A 19,705-nucleotide genomic window follows, 5' to 3' on the forward strand; every position below is an offset into this window, starting at 1 on the left:
CAATGCATTTAAAGCTGTGGAAATGAAGTGTACATTAGGTAAAATAATCTGTCCAGATGGTTAGAAGCAAACCCAGGATTGCTTTCTTTTCTTTCTTTTCTTTTCTCTTTTTTTTTTCTTTCTTTCTTCCTCCCTTTCTTTCTCTCTTTCTTTCTTTCTATAATCTCTAGACTCAATCTGGGGCTTGAACTCACAATTCTGAGATCAAGAGTCTCATGCTCTTCAAAATGAGTCAGCCAGATGCCCCTATTTTCAATTAAAATTAAAATATAATTATAATGATACTTTGAATTCACTACTAGTCAACTAATAAATAAAATATAAGCTTTCAAATTTTGAGTGCTTTTTTTCCTTAAAAATAATGACTGGGTATTCAAGAAGAGTGTCCTTTTTATGTCTTAATGTAATTTGAAGAAAATTGTGGGAATTAACAACTATTTTTTACTACTAATAAGACACTTTTTCAAAACTAAAAAAAAAAAGTAACAGCTTCATTGGGATATAATTCACATGCCATAAAGTTTACCTACTAAAAGTACACAATTCTTTTTTTTTTTTTTTTACCTTTTTATTTATGAAAAACCACTGGGGCTTGTGCAAGGGTCGAAAACCTGATCCTCCTCCTTGGCAATGAGCAAATCCTCGTGCTGTATTGGAATGCATCACACCCCTCGTAGCTATGGATGTAGTATATTGCCTGAGTAAGGAGCGCATCTAAAAAAGGAGACAAAATGTAAAATAACGAAAATGAGAGATTTATAAAGTAGTGCTATTCATCTTGCTGATGCCAAAAAACCACCAACCATATTTATTTAATGTTCACTTTTTCCAACATTACCACAACCTTGAAAATAATAAGCTACAAAATTACCTAAATCAAATTCAACTGAGACATAACAATCAACCACTATGTGTGAACTATGGATCTTGGATATGGGTGTTGAAAATAACTTAAAATACATTTTGAGACAACTGGGGAAATCGAAATAATGACAATATGTTACTGAATTAATGTTAGTTTTTTAAAATTTTTTTAAATATTTATTTATTTTGGGGAGACAGAGCATGAGCAGAGGTGGGGAGAGGAAGAGGGACATACAGAATCTGAAGCAGGCTCCAGACTCTGAACTGCTTGTGAGCACAGAGCCTGATGCGAGGCTCAAATTCACGAACTGTAAGAACATGACCTGAGCTGAAGTCAGATGCTCAACCAACTGAGCCACCCAGGGACCCCAATGTTAGTTTTCTCAAGTGTGATAAATGCTATTATGGTTATAATAGGGCAAGGTCCTTACACGTGGATAAGTATTAAGTGACATGATGTTTGCAATTACTTTCCAATTATTGGGCCAAAACAAGTGTATAAACACATAGAGATTAAGCAAATGTAGCAAAATGTGAAAAATTGGTGAACAAAAGCTAAGGGTATATAGGCATTCATCATACTATTCTTCCATTAGTCTATAGGTTAGAAAATTTTAAAATAAAAAATATAAGAAAAATTAAGCAAACACAACTGCTGAATAATGAAACTCTAAATACAGAAACCATATCATACATGTTTTTCACTGTATCTTTTCCAATTTTAATTATTAATACTATTTCAAATTTATAACAGAAATATTAACATATTAAAACAATGTTGTCCAAAAGAACTTTCTGTAACAAAAACATTTTGTATCTAGCTGTTTAACACAGTGGTACTAGCCACATGCAGCTATGGAATGCTGGAAATGTGGCCAGTGTGACTGAGGAACTGAATTTTAAATTAAGTTAAATTTAACCTAATGTAAATATATTTAATAAATTTAATAAATTTAAATGTGGCTAGTGGCTATTACATGGATCAGAGCTGTGTTAAAATGTTAAGAAAAAATATAAATTTTATAGTGAATAATTTGAAAGTTATGAAAAAAATTGTTTAAAAAAGTAAAAGAAAGTATAAAAAACACACTTATTCCCTATCTACTTTTCAATGGTTGTCAAAATTTCTGAATATATTAGTTTTATAATCAGAAAATAACTTCAGAAAAAATTAGTGTTATATTATCACCAAAAAAATCAGATTAACCGGTGTCATTAGAAACACTGAGTTGGATTAAATAATTTTATCATTGTTATTAAGAAGTTACATAAGATGTCCAATAATGAGGAATAAAAGCAAACTTTCTCCATTTGGAGGAAACATTCATAAACAAAAATGGTTAAGTCAAATGGTCTTACATTCCAGTCACCGCTGAGGATATCTGCAAAACTCAGAAATTCACTGGCTCTCATAACATCATCTACTTCCACGAAGAAATCTAAGTAGTTTTGGTGAAGATATAAATTAAATAACTCTCCTGGCATATGTGACATTTCTACTACTTCCTATAAAAAGAAGCATACACATATTATTTTGGTGAAAATTCTGTGGTTAAACGGACATTTCCATAAATGTAACTAATACATATCCTGGAAAAAGTAGTATATGTTACTAAAGACTTTACCTCAGGTTGAACAAGTAAGGTATCCCGTTCATACTCTGATAAATGTGAAGGCAACCTAGGGGAATCTAATTCTGTTAAAGATGCTCCTATAAAAAAAAATTCTGGAATTATTAAAAATAACATCACCTTAAAGTTATACAGAACCACTTATTTGAAGATTTTTTCCAATACTTTAGGCACATAATACCAAACATACTAAATAAGATATTAAAAATAAAAACAAAGCAACTAGAGACCTATCTAAGTTGCCTCACTACTACAGCGCCTTGCTACTATATGTATATAGTTAGTAGCCTCACTATCACTATTCTTAAGAACTCAAATTAGAATTCTGATGCCTGGATTATGGCTTTTCTAGTATTAAAATATTCCAGTTCTCAAAGCACTCTGCATTTCACCTTTTCAGTTCTGAGTTGCTTTCTTTTGATCCTCATTCTCAATATAGAGATCTTTACTGTTTTATTTATGATGTAGGATGAGGTTGCTTTCTGCACAAGAGAACACAGACCCTGTTCCCTGATGCAGGAAGCTGCAAATGAATGTTGAGAAGGAAAAGAAAGTGTAGAAGGGAAAGTATCAGTGGGAATAGCCACTGAGGTTCAGAGGTAAGAGGATCCAAGGACAGAGGGTGTCTTCATTTCCACCTAAGTGATGCCAGGCTCATCTTCAGGTGGCATGAAATTTTCCATTTAGAAATCTCAAATTTTCAACCACTGGGAAAGAAGAAACTGAGAGGTAATAGCCTAAAACAAGAAGGATGCCTGGAGTGAGGAGAGAATGAAGCAGAAATACAGAAAGACAACAGAAGAGAAAGAGGCAAGGAGGTAAGAAGACGGAAAACAGGTGTAAGAGGCACTCAGTGTTATAGAAAGATAAAAACAGTGGTTTAAAACAACTGGGCTTTTGGCGACCAGAAAAAAATCTCAGATAATAACAGGCATGCTAAACACAAAGCTTAAATGAATGTCTGTTCACATACTACTTGTGACCCACTGAAGCAGTTAATTTACACAAGATTTGACCATCTGAGAGAAAATCGAAGCCATTGTACACAAAGGACTTTTTTCAATAGTCCATTATGATTATTTACTTTGTGGTATAACATATAAAACTATTATAAACTATAGCAGGGGCACCTGGGTGTCTCAGTCAGTTGAGGGTCCGACTTTGGCTCAGGTCATGATCTCATTGTTCATGAGTTCGAGCCCCGCGTCGGGCTCTGGGCTGAAAGGTCAGAGCCTGGAGCCTGCTTCAGATTCTGTGTCTCCCTCTCTCTGCCCCGCCCCTGCTTGTACTCTATCTCTCTCTCAAAAATAAACATTAAAAAAAAATTTATAAACTATGGCAACAATTTCCCTCAAAATTTTGTATGAATTACTTTAATCTACATAAAAGCAGGTCAGATCCCACCCCCCCAGCCCCCAATCCTAATTCTCTTCCTTCAGGATCAGCTAAGAAGTGATATTTTCTACATAAGAAATAGAAGTTTGGGATTTTATTGAAAAGAGAGGCAATTTGGGAGCTGGGTGATGGGTGATGGGTGATGGGTGATGCAGATGGAGGGTCGGAGGCGAAGCAGGCATCAAATACAGAAAAGGCGATGGAACATCTCTGGTTGTGGAGAGAGGAGCTAGTGAAGAGAAATGTAAGGAGATCCAAAGAAGCCTGACGCTACCTGACAACTTGTCTAGGGTTCTGGTGTTGGGCTACCAACATGTGCCACTAAAATTCTAGAGGAACTGATACATAGTTTACCTTCAGCAAACTATAATTTTAAAGATTTACAGACAGTAGTTTTTACATTTAATCCCATCCACAGTCCAAAAATACTGTACCTAAATACATTTACCTACTGTGTCTTAGGCCTTGCCAAACAGTGTCAGACCTGGCCCTAACTGCCAAATACATGACATTTTCAAAAACTGGTATTTTATTTCCGTTGTAGGACGAATACCTAACAGATTTTTAATAAAACATAAGATTTTCTTACTTTTACAATATAGTATTTTCCCCAAAGCTCTGAAGAGAAAGAGTGAAACATCTTTGCCACCAATAGCTTGGACCTCCTGGTTTTCAAAAACCCTATCTGTTTTTTTTCTTCGTTTTGATTTTGACAGCGCAGCATCTGATTTTAATGAAGATGTTCCTTTTTTCCTTGGCCAAAAACTGTTTTCTCCTAAATGATATACACCCAAGAGACAATATTGGAAATAAAATTAAAATATGAAAAATAAAACTGAGAACATTTTAGGTACAGTTACACTAAATATTCTAATTAAAATATACTTTTCAACATTTTTTTTTTTTTTTTTTTTTTGGGACAGAGAGAGACAGAGCATGAACGGGGGAGGGGCAGAGAGAGAGGGAGACACAGAATCGGAAACAGGCTCCAGGCTCCGAGCCATCGGCCCAGAGCCTGACGCGGGGCTCGAACTCACGGACCGCGAGGTCGTGACCTGGCTGAAGCCGGACGCTTAACCGACTGCGCCACCCAGGCGCCCCTAAAATATACTTTTCTAATACACAATACTGTAAAATCTGTGAACTAAGTAACAGTCCTCTTTGGGTTACTAAACTATTAAAATGAAATAAAATGTCATCTAAAAGTATCTCATGACAAAAATTTCAAATTTTCACACATTGAAATGACACTAATACAGGCCTATCATCTTGATTTCTCACAGTACTGCCTGTGCAAGGTCCTATTCTTGGTTCATATGTACTAACCAATTTAATCCTCAAAACACTTGAGATTAGGGGAGAACTACTATTATACACACTGAAGATAGGACATATAGCGGCGCCTGGGTGGCTCGGTCGGTTAAGCCTCCCTCAGCTCAGGTCATGATCTTGTGGTCCATGAGTTCTAGCCCTACGTTGGGCTCTGTGATGACAGCTCGGAGCTTGGAGCCTGCTTCGGATTCTGTGTCTCCCTCTCTCTGTCCCTCCCCTGCTCATGCTCTGTCTTGCTCGGTCTCTCAAAAATAAATAAATGTTAAAAAAGAAAAAAAAAAGATAGGACATATAAAGAGTTTAAGTTACTAGCTCAAGGTCATCATCTGGTAAGTGATTTGAAACCAGGCAGTATGGTTCTGCAGTGGATGCTTAACACTGATTTGGGCAGTCATCAATTTACGAATATGCCTGTGTTGAAATTTCATTGGTAAATCTGTTCAAAACTCAGAATGCATCACTTAAGAAAAGTAGCCTGAGGGGTGTGTAGGTGGCTCAGTTAGTTAAGCATCCAACTCTTGATATCAGCTCAAGTCAAGATTTCACAGTGGTGAGATTGAGCCTTGCATCAGCTCAGAGCCTGTCAGCACAGAGCCTGCTTGGATTCTCTCTCCCTCTCTCTCTGCCGCACCCCACAACCAGTGCACTCACTCTCAAAACAAATAAATAAACTTAAAAAAAAAAAAAAGTAGCCTGGAAGAGCAGAAAAAACATAGGATCTGGAATTGATTTATTATTGTCTATCTCATTAGGCTGGTCAAAAATTAAATGTAAAAATATATGATTGCTCATACAGTTCCTGACCCATTCAAAAAATATTATTTTCTTCCCTTTAAAATTTCTGAGCTCAGAATAATAATGGTATAAATGGTAGTCAGGATCTCAAACTGGCCTACCTCAACCTTCCCAACCTGTAATTCCTAAGTGAACCTAAGTGAATCTAAGCACCATTTACATTTCTACAGGAATAAGCAGAATTCTACTTTCAGCTGTATTAGGCTGCCTATTTACTTTTCTCTATCGTTATTTTGAAAAACAAAGATGTAGGGGTGCCTGGGTGGCTCAGTTGTTTGAGTCGGTTGAGTGACATCAGCTCAGGTCACGATCTCAGTTTGTGAGTTTGAGCCCTGCGTTAGGCTTGCCGCTGTCAGCAAAGAGCCTGCTTCAGATCTTCTGTTCCCCTCTCTCTCTGTCCCTCCCCTGCTCCAACTCTCACTCTCAAAAATAAATAAAACATTGAAAAAAGAAATTAAAAAGAAAAGAAAAACAGAGATGTAAACTAATGAACAGGCTACACTTGTAGGTAGATACTAGGATTTCAGGTGGATTGAGAGCTCCAAAGATGCCTTTTAAATTTTCAAGGTCAATTCCTCAATGTGGTGATTATTATAATGTTTTCTGATGAAAGACCACGCACAATAAATCATGTACTCTCTTTTTTTTTTCTTTAGACTGAGCCGGGAGGGGCAAAGAGAGAGAGAGGGAGAGAGAATCCAAAGCAGGCTCCGCACAGCCTGACAAAGGGCTCAAACTCACGAACCAAACCGTGAGATCATGACCTAAGCAAAACTCAAGAGTCAGATGCTGAACTGAATGAGCCAACCAGGTGCCCCATGTGCTATCTCTTTTAATGTAGCATGACTATGCACCGTTTTTTAAATGAAGTAAATCAATTTATTAAATGTATCTTACATAAATTAAAAATCAAAAGTAAGGGGGTCTGGGTGGCTTGGTCAGTTAGGCGTCCAACTCTGGCTCAGGTCATGATTTCAAGGTTTGTGGGTTCAAGCCCCACATAGGGCTCTGTGCTGACAGCTCAGAGCCTGGAGCCTAGTCCAGATTCTGTGTCTCCCTCTCTCAGCCCTCTCCTGCTTATGCGCACGCTCTTTCTCTCTTAAAAATAAACATTAAAAAAAATTTTTTTTTAAGTAATTTAAAAATCAAAAGTAATTGATTACTTTTGTGATCAGCACAATATTATTAAATTCATTAACAGCTGACCATTTATTGATCCCTTAATATGTATCAAGCATTGGAATAAACACTCTACAAGTGCGACCTCACTTATTCTTCACACAACTCTGTAAGAGAGGTTCTCATATAAAAAGTAAGAATATGCAAGCACAAAATGATTGTCATTTGCAAGACTAAGTCACTGGTAAATGGCAGAACAAGGAAGTCTCATCCAAATTAACTTTAAAGGGGCGCCTGGGTGGCTCAGTCGGTTGAGCGTCCAACTTCAGCTCAGGTCATGATTTTGCAGTTTGTGAGTTCAAGCCCTGTGTCGGGCTCTGTGCTGACAGCTCAGAGCCTAGAGCCTGCTTCGGATTCTATGTCTCCCTCTCTCTCTGCCCCTCCCTGGCTCACACTGTCTTTCTCTCTCAAAAATAAACATTAAAATTAAAACAAAACAAAAAAAACAATTAAAAAGTAAAGTAGTAAACCACATAAATAAATCAGGTTTTGTCTCAGGTATATGGATACATACAATGACATATTCACAGGGGTGTGTTTATTGTATGCACATGTACATACATGATTTTATGAAACAATCTCAAAAAAGATAGATGGAGATGGACATGTATCAGTTGTTAAAATATATTTAGTTTGATTTCATCTCATGAACAATTAAGAGTAAGTCACCTGATACAATACTGTAAGAATTTATCTTTCATAGTTACCTTTTGAAGAAGAAAACTGGAGGCTGTTTATTGCACTTCTGATATCACCAGAACATCCTTGACAGAGCAACTCTAGGGAAGTTTTATCAGGGACAGTAATATTTCTTCCATTCTAAAATGAAAAAATTACAGTTTAAAAAACTCTTTTCTAAAACAAACCCCCCCCTGCCCCACCGCCCATTCTCTAAACTAAATGAAAATAAATTAGAATCTTTCAAAGCTGGAGGCTAAAAAGCTTCCTTGTTAAACACCAGTCTGTTCAGGAAGGTCAATGACTTATCATAGATTAAGGTAAATTTTCAAGAGTATAAAATAATTTTACTTGTTTATTTGGGCTAGACTGTATTTTGAGATTCTCTCCAACTATATGTACATACATATATACAAATATCACTCCCTTGTCAGGCCAAGTATAAGACCAGAAAAATTTATCTTTCCTTCTCACCTTAAGAAACCCTAATGGTTTACTGATAACAAGACTTAAGTCGAATTCATGTGACGGCTCATATATGACCCATTTCAGGTTTTGTAAAAACTGATTAAAACACAAAAAATAGTACTTTCCTATTGTCTTTGAATATATTTTTATTAATCAAAGCTGTTTCAGAAGTCTTTATGAAAAATTTACTGTTCTAGGTTAGTCTCCCCATATCCTAAACTTTGTCACAATTGTTCATATTCTAGTGAGTATTTTTCCAGACTACTTTCTGTGTAAAAATATCTCTAAGTACATATAGAACCTAAAAGTATGTAAAGACATAGTTAACTTTTTAAAGTTTTTGTTTTTTTGACAGAGAGTGAGCAACGAGCTCATGCAGGGGAGGGGCAATGAGAGAGAGGGAGAGGGAGAATCTCAAATAGGCTCCATGCAGTATGGCACCCAATGTGGGGCTCAATCCCATGAACCATGAGATCATGACCTGAGCCAAAATCAAAAGCTGTATGCTTAAATGACTGAGCCACCCAGGTACCCCAACATAGTTAACTTTTAAATACAAGTAGGGTCATATTACATGTATTATTATTATTATTATTATTATCATCATCATCATCTTTGAGAGAGAGAGTGCCCAAGTGCGGGAGAGGGGCAGAAGGAGAGTGAGAATCTTAAGCAGGTTCCACGCCTGACACAGGGCTCGATCCCACAACCCTGCGATCATGACCTGAGCCAAAATCACGAGTCAGATACTGAACTGACTGAATCACCCAGGTGCCCCTACATGTATTATTCTATGACATGACTTTTTACTTAATACCATTCTCTGCGATCTATAATAGCACCTTTAACTGTATTTCACTTTAAAAAAACATTATGAGTATATTATAATTTACCAGTTTCCCCAATGAAGGGACATTACATTGTTTCCCATTTTTCACCACAAATTTATCTTTGTCAGCAGCACAAATATTTCTGTAAAAGGAGAGTGCCTTTGGGGCGCCTGGGTGGCTCAGTCGGTTAAGCATCTGACTTCAGCTTAGGTCATGATCTTGCACTCCACGTCAGGCTCTGTGCTGACAGCTCAGAGCCTTGAGCCTGTTTCAGATTCTGTGTCAGTCCCTCTCTCTCTGATCCTCCCCTTGTACATGCTCTGTCTCTGTCTCAAAAATAAATACACGTTAAAAAAAAAAAAAAAAAAAAGCAGAGTGCCTTCAAAAGTCTAACAGTTACCAATTTTATTTTTTCTACCAATGGTATATGAGAGTGCCTATTTTCTCCTTCTCTGGCAATCCTTTTTGTTGATTTCTTAAATGTTTTGCAAACTGATACATGAAAAATGGTATCTGGTTTAAATATGAATTTCTTTGGGGCACCTGGGTGGCTCGGTCGGTTAAGCATCTGACTCTTGATTTTGATTTTTAAAATTTTTTAAATGTTTTATTTTTTGAGAGAAAGCATAAGCGGGGGAGGGTCAGAAAGAGAGGGGAACAGAGGATCCAAAGTGGGCTCTATACTGATAGGCTAACAGCAGTGAGCCCAACGTGGGGCTCGAACCCACAAACCATGAGGTCATGACCTGACCTGAAGTCAGACACTCAGCTGACTGAGCCACCTAGGTGCCCCTTGATTTTGATTTTGGCACAAGTCATGATCTCACAACTGTGGAATCAAATCCTGTGTCAGGCTCTGCGCAGAGTGTGGGGTCTGCTTGGGATTGTCTCTCTTCCTCTCTCTCTCTGCTCCTCCCACACTCATGCTTTCTCTCTCAAAATAAATTAATAAACATTTAAAAATATATTTAAATATTAATTTCTTTGATTACTAGTAGGGCTAAACACCTCTCATGTTTATTAGCTATTTGTAGTACTCTGAGTATTGGCTTCTGTTCTTAACCTTTTTTTGGAGGCATATATATATATATATATATATATATATACACACACACATATATATAATTTTATATATTAATACAATATATATTGCATTATATGTATATATGTTACATATATAATACATATTATATTCAGCTGTTAATGCTTTATCTGTTACATAAATTGCAAATATTTTCTTCCATTCCCAGGCTTGTATTTTAACTTAGCTTATCATGCCTTCTGTCATCTCCTAAGTGCTTTTTTTTTTTTTAATGTTTATTTTTGAGAGAGACAGAGCATGAGCAGGGGAGGCGCAGAGAGAGAGAGGAAGACACAGAATCTGAAGCAGGCTCCAGGCTCTGAGCTGTCAGAACAGAGCCCTACACGGGGCTCGAACTCATGGACCATGAGATCATGACCTGAGCCGAAGTCTGATGCTTAATCAATTGAGCCACTCAGGAGCCCCTCTCCTAAGCTTTTTGAAGTAAATCCAGTGTTTTTAGGACTTCTGTTTCTTGCTTAGGAATACTTTCCTCCAAACCAAAGTCAGTATTTTTTCTTTTTCTTTTATTTTAGAGAAAGAGATGCAGGGAAGAGAGGGATGCACATGCAGGGGAGGGAGAGAGGGAGAGAGGGAGAGGGAGAGAGAGAGAGAGAGAGAGAGAGGGAGAGAGAGAGAGGGAGAGAGAGAGAGGGAGAGGGAGAGAGGGAGAGAGGAGGAGAGGAGGAGAGGAGGAGAGGAGGAGAGAGGAAGGGAGAGGGAGGGGGAGGGAGAATCTGAAGTAGGCTCCACACTCAATCCAGAGCCCCATGTGGGGGGCTCCATCCCACAACCTTGGGATCATGACCCGAGCCAAAATCAAGAGTCAGGCACTCAACCAACTGAGCCACCCAGGCACCCCAGAACTTCAGTCTACCTAAAAATTATTTTTGCGCATAGTATAAAGATGCAACCCTATGTCTTTCCATATGGATATCCAATTGTGCAAATACTACTTAATTTTAATAGTCTCCTCTTTCTCCAGTAACGTAAAATACTACTTTCTTATACAGAAAATTGCCATTTACACATACTGATCTATTTCTGTGTTTCTTCTCATTTTATTCTTTTTTGTCTATTACTGTGCCAATATTATGCAGGTGTGATATGTATAATTTTATATTATGCTCCAATACCTACAGAGCAAGTCTCTCTTCATTATTCCTTTATAAAATTTTCTTGCTCATGCCTGTGAATTTCTCTTCCAGATTAACTTCATTTTTATTGTGAATACATTTATTTTATTTAAAATTTTAAATATTTCTTTTTGAGAAATTCTAGTATGGTAGTTGCCAAAAAGGAAATGTAATTTAAAATCATGATCCTTGGTAGTTGAAGGAAATACCATGGATGTTAATTACTCTGCATATACAACTGTGGTTGAAATGTGTGATCATGCTTTACATACTTAATAATACAGAAAAGACTAAAGACCTTTTTTCTTATAAAAACAGAGAAACATCTATTTAAACTTAAAAAAAAAAAAACACCTAAGATATTCAACATTCTTTCTTATAACTAGGGGCACCTGGGTGGCTCAGTCGGTTGAGCATCTGACTCTTGATTTCAGCTCAGGTCATGATCCCAGAGTTCTGGGATCAAGCCCCGCGTCAGGCTCGGCACTGGTCATGGAGCCTGCTTGGGATTTGGGATTCTTTCTTTCTTTCCCTCTGGGCCTCTCCCCTGCTCGAGCTCTCTAAAATAAAAATAAAACATTATTTAATAAAAAAGATGTCAACACTCTTTCTTAATTTAATTAACTGAGGTGCAGAATGCCAGAGATTAAACTCTTAATCTTCCTATAACATCATTATCATCTTTGGAGACTCCAGACAGCATCCTAACAATTGATTTTATAAAAGTTTGAAGGATTTGAAGTGTGCTGGTTATTGCTCCTGTGATGTAACGTATCAACAATAAACTCAATGTATACTAGTTTTAGGTGCACCTGGTTGACTCAGTCAGTAGAGCATGAGACTCTTGATCTCGGGCTTGTAAGTTCAAGCCCCACAATGGGTGTAGAGGTAACTTAAAAAATCTTGAGGCACCAAGGTGGCTCAGTCGGTCAAGCGTCCAACTCTTGACTTTGTCTCAGGTCATAATGTCACAGATTTGTGAGATTGTACCCTGAGCAGGGAGCCTGCTTGGGAGTATCTCTCTTCCTCTCTGCCTCTCCCCCACTCACTTGTGCTCACTCACTGTCTCAAAAATAAACGAGTAAACTTAAAAAAATAAAAACTAAATTTAAAAATCTTAAATACAATGAAATTATTAAAAAAATTTTTATTTATATTTAAGAGGTAGAGACAGAACACGAGTGGGAGAAGGGCAGAGAGAGAAGGAAACACAGAATCTGAATAAGGCTCCAGGCTCTGAGCTGTTAGCACAGAACCTGATGTGGGGCTCAAATTCATGAGCTATGAGATCATGACATGAGCCAAAGTCAGACACTTAACCAACTGAGCCACCCAGGTGCCCCAAGTATACTAGTTCTAACATTCTTGCAGGTCAACTACTTAAAGTACAACATGTTAACTACACAACAAAAAAGTCATGTTATCTTTTTTTTTTAAATTTTTTAACATTTCTTCATTTTTGACAGACAGAGCATGAGCGGGGAAGGGGCAGAGAGAGGGAGACACAGAATCTGAAACGGGCTCCAGGCTCTGAGCTGTCAGCACAGAGCCTGACATGGGGCTCGAACTCACAAACTGCAAGATCCTGACCTGAGTCAAAGTCAGATGCTAACCGACTGAGCCACCCAGGCGCCCATCTCTCTTTTTTAAAAAGTTTATTTATTTTTGAGAGGGAGAATGAACGGGGGAGGAGTGGAGACAGAAGGAGAGACAAAATCCCAAGCAGGCTCCACACTGTCAGCACAGAGCTCCACGCGAGGGCCAAATTCACAAACTGTGAGATCACGACCTGAGCCCAAACCAAGAGCTGGACGCTTAACCAACTGAGCCACCTAGGCGCCCCCATGGTATATTTTTTACTATTCCAACACAACTTATTAAAGTGAATGCCATTTGCAATTGAATGATTTGGTCTTTTTTTTTTTAATGTTTATTTTTGAGAGAGAGAAAGTCAGAGTGCAAGCAGGGGAGGGGGAGAGAGAGAGAGAGAGAGAGAGGGAGAGACAGGATCCAAAAGCAGGCTCCAGGCTCTGAGGTGTCAGCACAGAGCCCGATGCGGGGTTCGAACTCACAAACTGTGAGATCATGATCTGAGCCAAAGTAGGATGCTTAACCAACTGAACTACCTAGGTACCCCTGATGATTTAGTCTTAAAAAATTTTTTGAGTTAATGTGGTAAGCTGCTATATGTTGACTATGTCTATTAGTTCTTGATGTTTAGTAAATAAAGTATTTAAAAATAATAATTTGTAGTTATGCTCCTGTAGAGAATGTAGATTTATTTTCAAAAAGACATAAAAAAAACACAAGTAATCCTACCATCCAGAACTAACCACACTCAGCATTTTTATGTAGTTTCTTCTAGTATGTATGGGTGTAAGTATAACAGGCATTCTGCTGTTATTGAAAATTATTTTGTTTTAGCACAGTGAACTGGAGAACAAAACTTCAAACCTATCTGATACTTAATAGTTGTGAGATATTATGCAAGTCATTTCCCCCCAAAAGCTGTCTCTTCATCCATAAAATGGGGGTTATGTACCAATTTTGTAGAGTTGTAATGAGGTTTAATAAGATCAGGTATATAACAATACTCTGCTTAGTGCCTGATGCATATTAAGAGCTGAAGATGTAATTTTTTTCATTTTTTTTAAATGTTTTATTTTATTTTTAAGACAGAGAGACAGAGCATGAGTGGTTAGGGGCAGAAAGAGAGGGAGACACAGAATCTGAAGCAGGCTCCAGGCTCTGAGCTGTCAGCACAGAGCCCGATGCGGGGCTCGAACTCATGGAGTATGAGATCATGACCTGAGCCAAAGTTGGACGCTTAACCAACTGAGCCACCCAGGTGCCCCTAAATATATAATTTCTATTGTTAGCATTATAACTTTGTACCTTACTATTGTTATTATTATTTTAATGTTTACTTTTGAGAGAAACAGAGTATGAGCAGGGGAGGGGCAGAGAGAGAGACACACACACAGAATCCAAAAGAGGCTACAGGCTGTGAGCTGTCAGCACAAACCCTGATGTGGGGCTCGAATCCATGAACCGTGAGATCATGACCTGAGCCAAAGTCAGACACTTAACTGACTGAGCCACCCAGGTGCCCCTTGCACCTTATTATTTTTAACTTGACATTAAGTTAAAATACATTAATTCGTATTTTCCAATATCACTAAATATTCTCAAAACACTAATTAATGACATGACACCTCATCATAATAACTGCTCCCTCTATTATTGGAGTCTGCCTATAATTTTTCACTATTAATAGTTTTTACTTATTCAGTTAAGTGCTTTTCATACATACATTTTTTTTGTTTGATCCTCAAAGCAACCTCTCTCTTGAAGATTTCCCTCAGTTTCTATGATCCAAGTGGTGCAAAAAAATTTATTACGTTTCATTTAAGATCTAGTTGATTTGTAGTAGTAGGCTCCCACTAGAACCATGCCGCTGGGAGAAGTTCCATCAATTTATTTTAACATAATGTTGATGTCAAAGATAGAAAAAATGATGCATTAAAAATGACAACATGGGAATGCAAGCTGGTGCAGCCACTCTGGAAAACAGCATGGAGCTTTCTCAAAAAACTAAAAATAGAACTACCCTAAGACCCAGCAATTGCACTAGTAGGCATTTATCCAAGAGATACAGGTGTACTGTTTCGAAGGGACACATGCACCCCCATGTTTGTAGCAGCACTATCCACAAGAGCCAAAGTATGGAAAGAGCCCAAATGTCCATCGATGGATAAATGGATAAAGAAGATGTGAAATATATACACAATGGAGTATTACTTGGCAATCAAAAAGAATGAAATCTTGCCATTTGCAACTACGTGGATGGAACTTAGGATATTATGCTAAGCGAAATTAGTCAGAGAAAGACAAATATCATATGACTTCACTCACATGAGGACTTTTAGAGACAAAACAGATGAACATAAGGGAAGGGAAACAAAAATAATATAAAAACAGGGAGGGGGACAAAACAGAAGAGACTCATAAATACGGAGAACAAACTGAGGGTTACTGGAGGGGTTGTGGTAGGGGGGATGGGCTAAATGGGTAAGGGGCATTAAGGAATCTGCTCCTGAAATCATTGTTGCACTATATGCTAACTACTTTGGATGTAAATTTAAAACAAAATAATAAATTAAAAAAAATAAACATCACTTCCTTGACAAAAAAAAGAAAGAAAAGAAAAATTCCATAGACAAATAACTCAGAGTAATTTATGTCACAGATCAGGGGCTAAGCAAAGGTTAATTCCCCTTGGCTTACAGATGTACAAACCAGTTTAAGAAGCTTTTCTTATATGGAACCAATGATTTATTTGATTTTTTGTTCCCAAACTCATCAGAAAGTTAGTTTATTTTACAGAAAAAAAAGTCTACACCAATTTTTTTCTGGAGGTTTTTCTTTTTCCATTTATATTTATTTGCACACCAACAAAGCTCATTCTGCCAAATCAATAGTTTCCAATATTTTAGATTGTCCTTTTTGGTCAATAACACTGGTTTTGGTTTAAAAGCCATAAAAACCACAGGGAAGAAATATAAATCTGTTTAAAATAGTTTGTATAGGGGCGCCTGGGTGGCTCAGTCGGCTGAGCATCCGACTTCAGCTCAGGTCATGATCTCACAGTTCGTGAGTTCGAGCCCCGCGTCGGGCTCTGTGCTGACAGCTCAGAGCCTGAAGCCTGCTTCTGTTTCTGTGTCTCCCTCTCTCTCTGCCCCTCCCCTGTTCATGCTCTGTCTCTCTCTGTCTCAAAAATAAATAAACGTTAAAAAAAATTTTTTTTAATTAAAAAAATAAAAAATAAAAAATAAAATAGTTTGTATAGATACAAGCATGGTAATAAAGTTTGGGAATAGTTAATACATACTATTTTTATAATGGCAGTGATAGTAATGTTAACATTAAATAATACCTTAAAGTCTAATAATCATACCACTAAATTAACAGGTATTATATTATTAACATTTTACATTTTCTTCTTAATATAATAGCTCAAAAGAGCTGAATGTTCTGTACCCAAGGATTTCATAATATTTTAATCACTGGATTGTGCTAGAAATAGAGATTTTAAGACCACACAGAACTACAAATGTCAACTTCAAAGCTCAAAAAATCAACTGATGATTAATTCATCAATAAAGTCAAAGGACAAATTTGAACTTTAGTTTTACACACTAGACCAATCGTTTGGCTGATGAAACTAATTTGACTGATTCGGTACCTTAAAGGAAAAAACAGGGGCGCCTGGGTGGCTCAGTCGGTTAAGTGTCTGACTTTGGTTCAGGTCATGATCTTGCAGTCCGTGAGTTCGAGCCCTGCGTCGGGCTCTGTGCTGACAACTCAGAGCCCGGAGCCTGTTTCAGATTCTGTGTCACCCTCTCTCTCTGACCCTCCCCCATTCATGCTCTGTCTCTCTCTGTCTCAAAAATAAATAAACGTTAAAAAAAATTTTTGTTTTAAAAAGGAAAAAACAATTTACCATTTAAATAATAACTACCATGGTACTGGCTCCTATGAAACCCCATCTGTTTTTATTTGATAAAGTATACAAATAATATAAAACTATAATTACAGTTAAAACATCATTGTCATTGAAAAACATTAAATCACAGAAATTCCTTGGTTCTGAAACTCTCATTTTTAACGAATTGAATTATTCAAGTTAACATTGCAACTGTATACACAATAAAAAAATGTAACTGTGACTCCACAAATAAAAACAGAATTGTAATTTAAAAAAAAAATGACAATAGCCATTTCACCACAACATTAATATATCTAATACTACTGAACTGTACACTTAAAATGGTTAAGATGGTATAGTTAATAACACTGTATTAAATATTTTAAAGGTACTAAGAGAGTAGATCTGAAATGTTCTCACCACAAAAAAGAAGTGGTAATGACACGATTTGGTGGTATTGTGTAATGCCACAGTGGTAAGCATTTTGCAATATGTTAAGTGTATCAAATCAGTGTGTTGTATACCTTAAACTTATGAATGTTGTATGTCAAGTATATTCCATAATATCAGAAAATACATGGTTAAGATGGTAAATTTTATGTTTCTTACTACAATAAAAATGTTAGATTAAAAAAAAAACTGACAACAGGACAAATGTAGAGTTGGAGTGTTGATGACTCCTACCTAAACGTCAGGAAACAGTCTCTTGATAATCGACACAATTTAGAATACTAAGCCAAGGAAAGAACTATTTACTTCAATATGAAAGAGAAAGTGAGGTTTAATAGTAGAAAAAGGTTAAAGATTCTTTTTTTTAAGTAGGCTCCACGCCCACTGTGGAGCCCAACAAAGGGCTTGAACTCATGACCTTGAGACCAAGACCTGAGCCAACATCAAGAGTCAAACGCTTAACCGAATGAACCACCCAGGCACCCCCGGATTTCTAAAACTATTTCCTGCCTTTCCTAAAATGACAGGCCTTACAAATTTAATAAAATATTTTAATTCTAAAAACTGAAATAATATGTGTCTCTAACTCTGCAAGTTTCACTTTCTATAAATAAAATGTAAGATTCAGATTAATCAGTTCTTAAGAGATTTACCTTATTAGCTTCCATGGTCACTATTCGATTAAGAAATTTCATCATAATTGTTGGTGCCACAGGGTTAAAACTGTCAAAAGTTTTATAAAGAAAGATAAGGGTTAGATGATTACCTAAAAATATAACTTGTGAATGTGAGCATAACAAGAATTTCATTCTTACCTAATGTTTGATATAGCACACTCTTCCTGAATTTCTTTGGGAAACAGTAACCTTTGATTATTATCTCCACCAAGACTGTCAGAGATTATAAATATTAGAGGACACCGACCAGTATGCACATATTTCCTAAAATAAAGTATAGCAATGTTGAAATTTAAGCTATTGCCATTTAATTCAAAGTTTGAGAAAACTTCACTGAAACTCACCTGAGAATTTCATGTAAAGTGTGAGAATCTCGATAAAACTGGTTAGGTAAATCCTATTGAAAAATGATAAATACTAGTTTAGTTTTATTCTTGTGTAAATTTATTTTCAGATTTATATTTACCAAATTAGGAAAAAATGTCACCTATTCAACGTAGTGTAACTAGAACTTTTATAGAAATTAAGGAAAACATGAAAAAGCTGATGTCCTATCCAGTAAAATGCATCAATGGGAAACCCAAGTTTCAGTTCAAATTTCTTAAGGTCACTACTAGTTACAGTATTTTCACTAAGACACCACTTTCTAAAATCCTTTTTTTTTTAAGTTTATTTATTTTGCAAGAAAGAAAGTGAGAAGGGGAGGGGTAGGGAGAGGGAGGGAGGGAGGGGAAGAGAGAGGGAGGGAGGGAGGGAGGGAGAGAGAGAGGGAGAGAGAGGGAGAGAGAGGGAGAGAGAGGGAGAGAGAATATGAATGAATCCCAAGCAGGCTTTTCACTGTCAACGCAGACCTGATACCGAGCCTGAACTCACGAATTGCTAGATCATGACCTGAGCCGAAATCAAGAGTCAGATGCTCAAATGACTGAGCCACCCAGGCACCCTTCAAATTATTTCTTTTGCTTTTTCCACACTTACATCATTAAAATTCTAAAGTTCATCAACTGATAGCTACTCTATTCAAGTTTACTGGAAAAGACCTGAGGTTTCTGCTATCACAGAGCCTTTACGTTATATTTTACCACGATTAATACTATGGAGAGAGTTAACGCCACTATCAGTAAGATATATCTTGTAATTATTTACTCAATAGTTAGTAGGATCTCAAAATTTGTCCGTACTTCAACCAGAATTATCCTCTTATCAGTTCTCAGATCATCTCCAAGCATCTGTAGTTTGTTATATTTTGTTGCTCTTAGCAGAAACTCTTTAAAAACTGTTATCTGAGATTGATAGGGAAATACTTGGAAGCTTGATTCTGAAAGAAAACACATTCAACATTTTTACTCTCAACAAATTATGCACACATCAGCACCACACATATGTACTTAATATACATATATATGTTACTGAATACATTCACATATACCTGAAGGAGCTCACAAAATTGTAGATTTTTTTCTAATTAGGCAAAACTGTTCAAATTCAAAATAAGATATACATTTCAAAAGACAAGAGTCATCATGGACCACAGTGAATTTTCTATACCAGTGAATGTAATATGGAATTAAATAACTTCAGAATACAGCTGTCAGTATAATAGTCACCCAACTGGTAAAAACATTTATGTCTTTGCCTGTAAAATGAAGACACTCCAAATGAGTGTGCTATGAATCAACTGATCAGACTTAATCCTCAAAG

General features: G+C 36.8%; 1 protein-coding gene across 6 annotated transcripts in view; it reads right to left on the minus strand.

The window, feature by feature from the left end:
• RAD17 (RAD17 checkpoint clamp loader component) overlaps nt 1-19,705 on the minus strand; it is a 37,738-nt gene that overhangs the window by 8,257 nt on the left and 9,776 nt on the right. For 5 of the 6 annotated variants that reach the window (XM_058730332.1, XM_058730349.1, XM_058730366.1 and 2 more), the window contains 9 exons: nt 19,186-19,322; nt 18,349-18,401; nt 18,143-18,268; nt 17,981-18,050; nt 7,904-8,015; nt 4,480-4,665; nt 2,490-2,575; nt 2,224-2,370; nt 565-714 (listed from right to left, as the gene is read on the minus strand). In XM_058730332.1, coding sequence (XP_058586315.1) covers nt 565-714; nt 2,224-2,370; nt 2,490-2,575; nt 4,480-4,665; nt 7,904-8,015; nt 17,981-18,050; nt 18,143-18,268; nt 18,349-18,401; nt 19,186-19,322 — 1,067 coding nt within the window. The remainder of the gene's footprint in view (nt 1-564; nt 715-2,223; nt 2,371-2,489; nt 2,576-4,479; nt 4,666-7,903; nt 8,016-17,980; nt 18,051-18,142; nt 18,269-18,348; nt 18,402-19,185; nt 19,323-19,705) is intronic. The other variant, XM_058730342.1, reaches the window with a different exon arrangement.

The sequence above is a fragment of the Neofelis nebulosa genome, chromosome 1, assembly GCF_028018385.1.
Source record: "Neofelis nebulosa isolate mNeoNeb1 chromosome 1, mNeoNeb1.pri, whole genome shotgun sequence".
NCBI classification, from domain to species: Eukaryota; Metazoa; Chordata; class Mammalia; order Carnivora; family Felidae; genus Neofelis; species Neofelis nebulosa.